General features: G+C 40.5%; 1 protein-coding gene across 1 annotated transcript in view; it reads left to right on the top strand.

Annotated features, from left to right (window-relative positions):
• The window catches only part of samd12 (sterile alpha motif domain containing 12), a 177,634-nt gene extending 171,437 nt beyond the window's left edge, over nucleotides 1-6,197 (top strand). The window contains exon 5 of the mRNA XM_084739892.1: nucleotides 4,317-6,197. Coding sequence (XP_084596018.1) covers nucleotides 4,317-4,348 — 32 coding nt within the window. The 3' untranslated portion in view covers nucleotides 4,349-6,197. The remainder of the gene's footprint in view (nucleotides 1-4,316) is intronic.
• The last annotated feature ends 7,402 nt before the right edge of the window (nucleotides 6,198-13,599 follow it).

The following is a 13,599-nucleotide window of genomic DNA, read 5'->3' as shown; positions in this document are numbered from 1 at the left end:
TCTGAATGAAGTTTGCTATTCAAATAAATGTGTAGCTAAAAAGGAGCCGAATCACAAAAACACAAAGTAGTAATTTTGACCGAGACCATGATGGTTTCCATAATTATGTAACACCCTAGGTTTCAAACCTAGACTCCTCTCCAGGCTCATCTTGCACAAACGCAGGCCTCGGACTTCAGAAAGCAGCATAAACAAGTCCACCACTGTCAGCTGATCAGCTGTTTAACTCTGTCAGTTGTCTGTCGATTTATTTTTGAGCCTGTTATCCTGAAAACTAAAGTCCACTGCTCTGAAAATACACACTGCCTGCCCTCTGACATATCGCTTAACCGTTTTATAAACATCAACTCCTTCTAAAAGATTGTTAGTGATTTCTCACGACTCATACACTGACATTTACTCATTTGGCGAAAATTCAGTATTATTTTTAGCTCAATGTAGAGTCAGTAAACATGTATGTAATGTAAGTCCCACACTGCTTTTACCAAATCTTATGGACAGCATTGTCACTTCATAAAACAGATTTATTCTTCCACAGTGACTTGAGATAGTTTGGGAAACGATGATGTCCTGCTGACAGTGGCACCAAATCAAATTGCTGTTTAATTTGTTGAGAAAAAAAAAAAAAAAACATGTGATAAGCTCATTGTTAGAGATGAAACCAGTGGTTCCCACTCATTCTGGCTTCTGTCAAGCTGAGGCCACTTGTCACATTTCAGATGTCTATGAGTTACACCAAAGAGCAATTTCCCCTTCAAACATCTCAGATATTTTCATTTAAATAACTGTTTGAGGTGCAAAGAGTTACAACGCTCCAATATTTCACATAAAACAAAGATTAGAGAGAAGTTGTCTCACAGTACTAAGTTTTCTTCTTCTCTGCTACACTTTTAATCATCTCACAACCTCTCACTGGAATAAAATACTTGTCTAAACTAGTTAAAAGAATAAAATGATGCCACAGTATTATCAAACTAACACATCCATCATCATTTTTCTGCAGAGTGAGTACTTTTACTTTTGATACTTAAAGTTCACTGTTAAGGTGAACAAAACCCTTTCGTCTGACTTCAGCTCTTCTTTTCACTTTTTATACTGACTGTGAACAGATGCCCCAAATCAATACATTATGAAGTATTCTGATGATACAGTTTTAATATATTTTGCAACCCTGGGCTGCACCGAAATGGTTTGAGCAGAGGGGTCGAGTGGAATGACAGTAATGCTCTTGAGATAAACACAAAGAAAACTGAAGAGACAGTACTTGACTCACCATCAGACACTCACAAAGTTCCTATTTTTATCCATAATGAAAACAAGCAGATATTTTAATATAAATACTTGACTGACCATCAATCATCATGGAAAGTTTACACTGAACTTGTCTTAAAAAAAGACAGGACAAATAATTTATTTTCTCCGCTGCCTCGGGTCTTTTAGGGCGAGAAGACGAATTCTTTTTTTTACCTCTGTATTTATGAGTGTTTGACAGCTGCTCTGAAGTCAAAGCTGCTCCACCAAATGAAAACCCGCTCAAAGATCGAAGGACAACTTTTGGAGAAACTCTCTGAATTAAATACAGTTTGTTGCCATCATGCTGGAGACACAGTGTCCCCCAGTTTCATAAGATTAAATTGAAAAACTCTTAAAATTAAGTATTGAACTCAATCCCAGATCAAATGTACATTAAAGGGCCTTGAATGTCATCTTCTGTGTTTATGTTGTTAAATGTAGTGTAATTTTTGTGACTGTAATGTCAAGTTAAATGTACGGATTTTGTTTCTTGTCCTGATGTTTGTTTTCTATGACGGTGATTCCCAAAACGTGGGCTGGAGCCCACTGGTGGGACATGAACGCCCTGCAGGGTGGCTCATGAGAGGGTTTCAGTTTTACAAGTTTGAAATTACCATAAAATATTTATGATTAATTCTTTAAAAGCTAATCAGAGCTAAGAAAACAAAGCTGTGAGATTTTAATTACGTGTTATTCTTCTTTTTATAGTTTAACAGGTGTCACATGATCTTATATCGCGTCATTGTTATAATTGGTGACGTGCTTTGAAAAGTTCAGGTGCAACACAGAAGATTTACAGATTTCAAATTGGACTGTGGCCCTCTGAAGTTTGGGAATGGCTGATTTATGATGCAAACACTGTCGCCATGACACGAGACAAATTTCAGAGTCGTTCAGACAATAAAAGTATCAATCAATCAATCAATCAATTCTGCTTGCTTGAGTGGGGTTTTAAATGCAGGACTTTTACTTGTAATGGAGTATTTTTACATTCTGGTACTGGTACTTTTGTTACGTAAAGGATCTGAGACATGAAAAGTTTATGTGCAAACTTCTTCTTCCTACACTTCACTTTTTTTTTATTTTTATAGCCCCAAAGTTTCAAGATATGAATATAAATCCTCAGCTCTGTGTTGGCGCTCTGCCCTCAGTTTCAGCTCCAGCAGTTGAACAGAATAACACATAAAATCACAAATCTGTTTCCTTGAACCCAGGACTGCATCTACACACACACACACACACACACACATACACACACTTAGACACACACAAGCTGTTGTCAGAGTCGGGGCTGGCATGTATCTTGGTGCCTTGTCATCACATGCTCCGACTGAGCTCTAAATGTCACTTGTCTCTCTCCGCTTCATCTGCCTGACTCATCCTCCTTGTCTTCGCTCTGCATTTGAAATGCTTCTGTGTGTGTGTGTGTGTGTGTGTGTGTGTGTGTGTGTGTGTGTGTGTGTGTGTGTGTGTGACACTGACATGTGGTGGTGTGTACACGTTTGATGGACACGCTGCTGCTCTCCACCTCCCTTTGTACGGCGCCTGCAAGCACAATGACGCTCGCTGCATTGATTTTCTCGTGCCATTTTATAATTATGTCTCCTCTCTTTTTATTCGTCCTCCCCCTCTCTCTCCCTCTTTCTCTCTTTTATCCTGTCTCTCTTATCTCCCCCCCCTCTCTCTTCTATTTTTCTAATTCCATCCCCCTGATCCATTTTTATGCCTCACTGTGCCCATGCTTGTTATCTCGGCCCTTTCTCTCCTTTTTTTTTCCTGTTTGATCTCAACTTCTTAATTTCCTCTCTCATCTACGTCACTCTGCTCGGTTTCGTTTTGCAGCCCCTTCTGCCCGCTCTTCCTGTGATGGTCGTCATTGTTTCTCTTTTTGCTCTTCTGTTTTCATCTGATTTTGCCATTTCTGGTGTTTCTCAGCCTCGCCCCCTTTCCAACAGTTTCACGCCCGCCTCCACCCTCTTTTCAGTTATTTGTTAATGGAACCTGAAAGATGATGTGCAGCAAAAAATTTTGTCCTTTCTTTATGTTAACAGACTTTAATAACCTCCTGCAAAAATAAGTACAGCAGTACATCAGTACAACTGTAGATGGCATATTAAATAGGTTGAAATCCTATATAATGTATGATATACGGTTGAAGAAAATTGTTTCCCCTCGATCCTTCCTCCCCAGGCTTAAGGAGGCTCAGGCAGGCTGCAGGAGCTCTGCAGGAGCTCAAGACATTTACAACATTGTAAATTGACAATAACAAGCAAGTACAGTCCTCCACTGTAAGTTTGTCAGCTGTTTATAACTGTCAAATGTATTTTAACGTAAAGTTAAGACTGTGATCCTGAAAACAAAAGCCCACTTCTCCCAAAATACACACTCTTTGAGTTCAGTGGCTGCCCGTCTCACTGCCTGCCAGACTGCATTAAAATACTGCTCAGTTTAACCGTTCGAACCATCTACTTACGACTCATTAACAGACACTTACTCACTTGGCGAACATTCAGCATTAATTTGACCTCTAATTAACATGAAACAGGCAAATAAAAACAGTTATTCTGGCCTGGAATAGAAATTTTGAAGGGCAACACCGCAGCTGCAGCGTTGTTGTCAGAGAAGCCAGTATTTCAACTTAACATGTTTGCTTAATCTCTGATGACTTATTGCAGTAAAAATATTACAGATTTCCTCTTTAGCATGACTTCACTGGACTCAAAAGGCCTCCACAATCACAAGATCTCAATCCAAAAGTGCAAGTTTGGGATGTGGTGGAAGAGGAGATTCACATGATGAATGTTTAGCCGACAAATCTACAGCAACTGCATGATGCTCTCACGTCAATATGGACCAAAATCTGTGAGGAATGTTTCCAACATCTTGTTGAATTGAAGTGTATAAGTGTGTGTAGATGCACTGTGTTCTCCCATCTATTGTTGCCGCTCACTCTGAGTAACGCTGAGTAACTGTATATGCATATACGAATTTTTTTCCAATCGTCTGTGTTTGTGTGTCTGCAGCCTCTCTGGAGTGCACCCCGTCTTCACCATAGCCTGACGGAGCAGGACTAGATGCCCACCGCCTTGCCAACATCCACTCCAACACTCTGACTCCCAGACTTCTCCTTCTTCTCCTTCTTCTTCATGGAACAATTGCAGCTCTCCGTCTCACACCTCTGGTCTCCGTCCTCGTCTCTTCCAAAGACAGATCTGGAAAAAAAAACTCATGCCTCCTTCCTTCCCAGCCACTCCTGAGAAGCTCCCACGAGTTCTGACTCGCTTCGCTTCCTCGCAGTCCAAACAATTCCTCACAGCTTCCTGGAATCTGACCAATAGTTTCCATTACAGACGTCCCATCTCCCGTCATCCCTGACCTTTGCAGCCAAACCTCTACCAGGCCTCTCACGCTACAACTCCTACACTCTTCTCAGACATCGCTTCACTCCCTCTCCCTCCAGGGCCACGCCGGCAGCCAAGCCCTCCTACCCATCCTCTACCCAGAATCCAGCACTTGCCTGGCTGGGTTTCCTAAAGGCATTTAATGATGATCTCTGCAGCATTGCCTTGTGATTGGACGATGGTTTCACGTGCGTGTGCTGATGTGTTTTTAGGGAACTCACCTGCAGTAAAGAGTGACACCTATAATCCACTTCATCATTCAGTCTCTTGGTCTGTTTGTGGCATGTTAGCTCCTTCATCGTAGCACTTTGAAGGGACAGTTTGGATTATTTCAAGCAGGTTTGCATGAGGTACTTAATGATAGTCTATTATCTGCACTTTGCAGGATGCAGCAGGAGTGTGAGAAACTAAGCAATGTACTGCTGTGGACAGAGTCATTTTACTCACATACAACCCTCAGTTTAAGTGTACGCTATATTTTGGATATTTTTACTGCTTTACCATTTTGTCCAATGGGAAATAACCATTGTATAAGCCAACAACCATGGAGGGGAACAGGCTTATACACACTTTACAGTGCCAGAAACAGAAACAGGTTGTAATGACAAAAAGGAAAGAAAACGTGTGGAGAATGTGTCATAATTCGGGAAAAATGTGGTAGAAATTGCGACCACAGGAGGAAACCGGGAGAGGGCAATGAACAGGTGTCTCCTGGAAAAACTGATGAGGGTTGGCAAGTATGTTCAGATGAGAAACAGCCATTATATAACCAAATACCGCTCTGCCTAAAACAACCAGACTCCTTTTGCAAAAACAGTCATTTTACCTCACAGAAGACGGGAGTTGCTGGTCTCCCTGTTATATTTTGACTTCTGTGAATCTGCAGTAATGTTTTAAAACATCAAAGTTGCCCAATAACACAAACTGACACAAATCAAGGCAGCAGTAGACCAGCAACTCCTCTGTTCTGCAAGGTAAAATTACTGTTTTCACCTGTGGAACTTGGTTGGTTTAGAGAGAGCAATATTTGGCTTATATAATGGTGGTTTCCAATCCGAACATATCTGGCAACCCTCATAATTTCACCCAGTTTCCTCCTGGGGTCAGTTCTCCAGTATTTCTCTGGATTTCTCCTATGATAATTCGTTACACATGTTCTTTTCTTTTTGTTCTCACAACCTCTTTATGTCACTGTACAGCCAATATAAACCCATTCTACTCAGTCAGTTAGAGACAGTGAGAGCAATGGGAAATACCAAGAGAAAGAAAAAGAGGAATTTGTGTTTCGTACAGAATTTTTTAAATGAAAGGGACACATTTTGTCAAAGAGCAGCTGAACTACCATACCCTCGGAAAAACGTTTGTAAAATATTCTTTTTCTGTGTTAATCAAATGTGAAATCGAGTTTTCCAGCTAACAAGTGTCAGTTGGAGGTCATCTGCAGGCAAACTACGCTTATAATTTTCTTGTTTTTATTCTTTAAAAAGCACCACAATGCAGGGAAAAAAAGTCTATGAAAAGCAAATTTCAGTTCTGAAATCCTCCCTATTTTTAGGTCTTGAAGATGGCAAATATGCTTCAGAAAAGACTGAAAGACATAAAGGTAGACATGAAAATATTCTCAATACAGTGCACACTTAGACTAATACAATTTTTTAGATGGGCCTTTTTTAAAAATAATATTACTAATATTTTAACAGCTTTACTTTGCCATCAGACAGCCTTTTCTGACAGGAAGCTGCTGTTATACCGGCCAAATATCACTCTCTCAAACCAACAAAACTCCATTGGCAAAACTGGTCATTTTGCTTCACAAAACACAGGAGCTGCAGATCTACTGCTGCCTCAACCTGTTAGTTTGTTTGCGTTATCTTGTGACTCCAGTGTTTTGTAAGGATAGGTTGGATTCACTGAAGTCACACAGTAGCACAAACAAACTAACAGATCAAGGCAGCAGTAGACCAGCAGCTCCTGTGTTCTGCGAGGTAAAATGACTGATATTGCCAATGGAGTTTGGTTGGCTTAGAGAGAGAGCTATTCGGCTCATATAACAGGGATTTCCTGTCAGAAAAGGCTGTCTGATGGCAAGGAAAAGCTGTGATAATATTGTAAATATAGCGTACACTAAAATGAATGTGCTACTGACCCTGTCCACAGCAGTCCAGTCCAGCTTCTTACAGTTACTCCTGCTGATGAAAGCATCCTGAGCGCCATCTACTGCAGCTAATACACTGACTATCTACAAGTGCCTCATACAACCCCACTTCAAATAATCCAAACTATCCCTTTAATTTGTATTTTCTCCCATGCGGACTTTTGTGGTGCACTGCTGGGCCTGAGACTTTCAGTGGTGGCAGCATAATGACTGTCCACAAGACCACTACTACACCCTACACTTATTCTTCCTCCTTATCTGAGACATTTTACACAACCACGTGTGTGTTTTTGTGCTCTTTCTCTCACTCTGTGCGTATAGCTCCTGTAAACGCTCCCCTGGTGAAGTGTCCGTATCTCTCCTCGCTCTTTGCCCTCCTCTCCGTACCGTGGATCACTCTCTTCTTTTTTTGGGCAGACAGTAAACGAGCCTGAGAGGACTTCACTGTGAAAACAACCAACAGTTAGTCTGGGAATAAACACTGAACCCTGGCATCACATTAGGTACGGTTAAGTTGGCTCCCACGAAATGAACGACATCGTTGTGAAAAAGCAATCTGAAGGAGGAGATGAAGCAGAACCTGAGAGAGAAAAAGAAAGAGAGAGAGAGGGGGGAAAATAAGGGATGAACTGCAAGAAGGAAATTCCCTCGGTGTCCCTAAAAGCACCGTGCCAGTAGGTAAACTGAAACAGAGGGAAAAGGGAGTGGCAGGAGAAAGAAAAAAAAAAAAAAAGAAAAAAAAGGGCTTTGTGAACCGACTTCGACTTCGAATTCTTTGCTAATGAGGAGAGAAAAAGAAGAAAAGACATCACGGATAACAAAAGGAGAAGGGGCTTTTTTTTTTTCATTTCCTCCTTTTCCCTCTATTGCTCTGTCTGCTTCCCATCTCGCCGCTTGGAACTATTTTTAGATGAGATATATTGAAAATAGCGTAGAAAGGAGATGTGCTGTGTGCAAAAAAGCTCATCATGGAAATGTTGTCTGTCAGCCTATTAGGAAGAAACACTGTATTCTATTTATCTCTGATGAGAAACTCAAGTCTCTGTCAATGTGAATAATGGCCACTCACTGTTGATATTATAGGTATTTTAACTGCACTTAAAAGCACATGTGTCAAACAAAAACAGCTGTTACTCGGACCATCGTCATCTATGAGTGTAAATACATCATATGAATCCTGTAGCCAGTATAATGACCTCTTTAATATCTGATTTCTGGAGTGATATTTATCAAAAGCTCGCTTCCACGCCGGTGTAGCATGAGCTGTTGTCATGGTAACAACATCTTTTCCTCTTCTGGACAGGAGCTGTCAATCAGAGGTGCATAAAATAGCTGCTGCGGATGGAGCAAGGGCGGGGAGAAAAAAAAAAGAGAGAGAGAAAGAGAGAGAGAGAGAGAGAGAAAGGAAAAAAAGATGGGGGTCAGCGTCGGCCCCTGAGAGCCATCGTGTTTTAATGGGATTCCATTTGTACACGGGTCCCTCTGTGTCCAGCCATTCATTGTTTGGATAGTGGCTGTAGCCTAATGTGGCGAAAGACCCCGCGAGCAGATTGAATAGTATTGATCAGGTCTTCAGGACATACAGTCGGTCCTCCAGGATTACAAAAGCCTCAAGGAGTGTGTGTGTGTGTGTGTGTGTGTGTGTGCGCGCGTGCACACGCCCTGACAGTCACATAGGAATGGAGTTGTTCGGGCTAAAACACAAGTGGCTATTTCACGGTCGGGTGGAGATGCTGTGTCCATGTCTGTCAAGGCCACGGGGAGAGGAAGGGCGGGGGCGGGTCGGCTGGAGCTTCCGTTAAGTTTGGAATTTCTCCCACTCCTCCATTTTTAGATTTTGGAAAACTGTCAGCGTGTGTGAACTGGGAGAAATGGTTTATGGTGGTGAAAGGTTGGCGGGTTTCAGATCTGAGTTAATTTACGGAAACTGCCTTTTTTTTTTTTTTTTTTATAATATACACTCATTCTTGAGAAATAGGACAAAATAAAAAAAAATAATAATTAAAACCAACACTCTAATTCAATTTTTTGTGTGAAAATTTGTTATATAAGGATATATGTATATATCTGAAATATATGTAGCTTATGAAATGTTTTTTGCTTGAATTTTTTTTAAAGATTTCTAAATTTGCTCTGTGCCAGAAAACAGAATTCACAACTTTAGACAATTTAAAAATGTATTAAAAACCTTCAAAATCTAAAAATAAAAAATACCTACTGATAACATAGATGTAAAAAATAATAATCCTTGTTTTAAAACCATTAGCATTAAGAGAACTCTGAGCTACTTTATAAAATAAAATCGCTCCTCACTACAACTGTTCTGTGAAATGATAAAAGTTAACATTTTGTCAGCTGTCAAAAACCCATAAAAATACAGTTTTGTCCAAATTCTCAAGAATGAGTGAACTATTTTAATTAATATAATAACCTGATATTGATGAAGATGTTTTTGCAGCTTCATGTGGCTCAGGAGGAGGTGCAGCATAGTTGTCATGTTGAAGTGTGAACCACGGGTTGCTCCCCAGCCACTGATGCACGAGCCCGTGTATTATTCTTAATTGCCAGGTCCAGTCCCAGATAAATGGCTTGAGCCCGGTGTAAAAATATGCAGCTCATAAAAAAAAATTCCTGCCCAGCTCGGCATGGGAATCTGGTTTATGATCTGCATATATTCACGCCTGTAAATACAGCGGGGTTGGGAGGGTTTGGTTCACCGGCCGGACACAGATGATGCGCAGGGGACAGATGATACACTGTGGCGACACCTAATTAGGGTGGAGCTGAAAGAAGAGAATATTTATGATGATATTGTTCATAAAAAATCAATGTCATCTTTTACTGGAATTAAAGAAAGAGTTTGACATGTTGGGAACTCGCTCCTTGAGATGAGAAGATTGATTCCACTCCCCTATCTGTCTTCCTAGCAGCCGCTTAGCTTAGCTTAGCTTAGCTTAGCATACATGGGGGAAACAGCTAGCCCTACTCTGTCCAAAGGCAACAAAATCTGCCAACAAGCACCTCTAAACTTATTAACAGGTTATATCTCAGCTGCTTGTCAAATGTCATTTTGCAGCTTGTTTGTTTGTGTGACCTTGGTTTTGTCAGGCTCTCATATTCAAATAGAGATAGAATTTAGTCCTACCTACATCGGCGGGGAAAATAATTCATGGCTCTCCATTGATTTTACTACAGAGAAAATGTCTAAAAGCTGCTGGCGGCAAAGAACCCAAGTTTTTATATGTTTTCAAACCAAAAAAGGAAGCGAGATTGAGTACAGATGTGAGGCAACACCAGGAAGAATGAGAAAACTGTGGGATCTTGACTGATTAAGTGGGTGTTAAACATGCTAATATGTCCAGACAAACTGTGAAAGCTCATGCTAACTGAGCTAAGAAAGACCTGGTGTTGGAATGTGTCCAGTTAAATTATGATTGTACCCAGTAATTTGATCAAATAGTTGTAAATATCAATGTATTTCACATTCATTGGGATCATTTTCTCAAAGAAAAGCAAAGTGAGGAGAAGGGATGCTGACAGAGCAACAATATTGAGTTTGTCAGTATAACATTTCCTCTCTGGTGGACATATGGTGCTAAAATAATCCTTTCACATTCTGAAATTTAATGTCTTAATCTTAAGCTAGCTTCAGGCATTTTGTTAGCATTTGAGCCTGTTGTTGCATATTTTTAGCACCAACTGTTTTAGATTTAATTCTGAAAACTTGAAAAATATACTCATGTCTTTATTTTCAAAGAGTTAGATGACAACATCAATACCACTTTGATATTTGTCCAATAATTATAAAGCTACATTTAGCAAACTGTTAGCTTAGCCTAGCTTGCAGACCGGCTGTGTCCAAAAGTGACAAAATCTGCCTAGAATGCTAGGCTAAGCTAACAGCTATTGACTGTAGCTTGAAATTTAGTGGACAAACATGAGAGTGGTATCAATCTTCTCATCTAACTCTTGGCAAGAAAGAAATAAGCATATTTCCCAAAATGTTAAACTATTCCTCGCTCAGATGCGGTCAGGAGGATTAAAATTTGCACACGAGAGCCTGACAAAACCAAGGTCCATGCATTCCCGAAATCCGGAGGGAAAAGAACACAAGGCTGACTCCTTGTGATCTGACAGTATATGAACCACTTGCATTGAGTTTCATCATGTTTTTTTATTATTGTGGCCCTGTAAAGAAAGTGTCTGTATTCAAACTCAATTGCAATTCTGCACTTCAATGTGGCTGTAAAGGATTATTGAAAGTGTTATATTCCTTTTTCTCCCACAGCATCTCTTTGAAATTATTTTTTACAAATTTCATGCAGACAGTCTAAACTTCGGGTCAAGACCTAAATTTGCCTGCAGACTCTCCACTAAATAACAAATGTAGCAGGGTGTTTTAGTGATCCATATCCCCGGCTGCAGCACTGTAATAACCCTGGGTGGAGGCAGTAAAATATTGATTCTTTATTGTTACTCTCCAGAGTGTGTGCCTGCTCCCTACTTGCAAGGAGGGGAAGCGAGAGAATAGATTTTCCTCCAGAGGCATGAGGGAAACTTTCCACTGTATTTCTGGCTCTGACATCCAGGTTTAACCAGCTCGAGATCTGGCAACTGTGCCAAGGTGTCCGAGGACTTGCCTGAACTGGCTCGTAGTCTCCAAGAACCTGTAAGATGTTTGGCACACACTCATAGACGTTGATACACAGCGCACTGTTACACAATGCCAGACTGAACCTCACACAACGTTATTGCACAAGAACTTTCACACATGCTGGCACGCACGTAAAATATTCACACAAACCCAGACTTTCCGTTTCAAACACACACACACACACACACACACACACACACACACACAAGCACACACTCATACACATGCGGTGACACTATATACACATATATTTCTCAACAAATTAGCGGCAAACACAGTCTCAGCCGCTCACAGGTTTCACATTAGTTATGCATAAACAAGTAGCAAACATGTAAGCGATGCCTCAAACACAATCTAAACAGAAGACAACAAATCTTAGAGTTTTGTTTCTGCCGTGTTGACAGCATGTTTCGATTCTGTTCTGAGTGTTTTTGTAACCAACAGGCATGCAGACCAAGTCTCTACTCCCAGTCTATCTACATATAAGGTGCCTACGGATGGATGTTAATGATGATATTGATATCATGATGAGTATATATATAGATATATATATAATAAACAGATTAATCTTCATGTAAAATGTCTTCTCTGTTTATTATCTCCACCAGACGTAAGCCTGGAGGGGATCATGCGATCACTTGCATGTGTGTGTGTGAGTGATTTGTCTGCAGGTAATTGTGCACACTACTGGACTGATCAGCTTTTTTTTTGCGCACATTCATGACTGTATGCTGAAGGATAATCTGGATACAAAATAAGGTTTTACAATTTTAAACTAAAGAAAGATATACTACCATGGCCTCCAGTGAAAAATGCTTCACTGGTTGGAAATGTCACCATGTTTTTGTCTTTATATCAATACATAAATTGTTCACAACAAAGGAAGGAAGAGATGGACAAACTAACAAACCTAACATCAAACATAAAACACTTTGCTTCTTAAATGTGAATATTTTCTGGTGTCTTTACTCCTCTCTGACAGTAAACTGAATATTTTTGAATTGTGGACAGAACAAGACATTTGAGGACGTCATCTTGAATTTTGATCAGCATTTTTCACCATTTTCTGACGTTTCATGGACCAAACAACTAATTGAAAACAACAAACCGATTACACAACAATGAAAATAATCCTTAGTTGCAGCCCTAAAACCCCCTACAACCTACAGCTCCTAAAAACACTACATCAGGCTAAACAAGTTCACTATACTTTATATTGTGGTCATCCAAAAGTTACGGAAAGTAATCAAGCTACATTAGTGTAGCATTGTGATACTTAAATGTAATGTAATCAGTTACATTTCTTCTTTCCCTCAGTTTTTACTGCACCACATCTTACAGCACAGATAACATGAAATTCTTACACTGTAGGACAGCAATGAAACAAAAGACATCAACTTTTAGTTTGAGTCAGAAAAAGTAAATTAGAATGAAATAAAAATGATTGTCTTGGTCACATTTACATAATATAATCCACTGGTGCCCACGTTTCATTCTATACTTTTGTTTTGGTGATTACAGAGGGGTTACCTCTAAATATTCTTTGCAGGTTGCCTGGTGGAGACTGACTGATTGGCCAGCTACAACTCTGCTCCCACTCTGCAAGTCGGTGCGTGTGCCTGTGTGTGCACGTCTACTGACACGCACCAGGTGTCGACTTGTCGAGTCGCGAGAAGACCTGACAGATGTGGCAGATGTCGTGGTTGGAGAGGTGTTCAGTTTGGGGGGGGGGGGGGTTAGATCTCCTCTGCCTCCATCAGGCCTCAGGACCCTGCAGGAGACGCCGAAGATCAAAAAATGACTGTGAGTCCTCAAACATCTCGCACCTTCTCTCAGGTCTAAAGCACACGCACACGACATACGTACCCGCATGGCATGACAGTTGTGCGTTTGCAGATATTCCGATAGCACTTCTCCTTCCCAGTACAGAGTCTGATACCTGAACTTCACATATCGAGAGCGGGGCACCGCTGGGAATTGGCAGGATTCGATTTCGGAGTTAAGATATTATATCTGATCAATGCATCGATCCACACACTCACCAATAATAATGGTTTGTCAGTATCTGGTGCATATTCTTTTACTGGTATCAGTGT

This window comes from Lutjanus erythropterus, chromosome 16 (genome assembly GCF_056507025.1).
Source record: "Lutjanus erythropterus isolate fLutEry1 chromosome 16, fLutEry1.hap2, whole genome shotgun sequence".
Lineage (NCBI taxonomy): Eukaryota > Metazoa > Chordata > Actinopteri > Lutjaniformes > Lutjanidae > Lutjanus > Lutjanus erythropterus.
The sequence above is the reverse complement of the archived record's forward strand: the minus strand, read 5'-3'. Positions and strand labels throughout refer to the sequence as shown.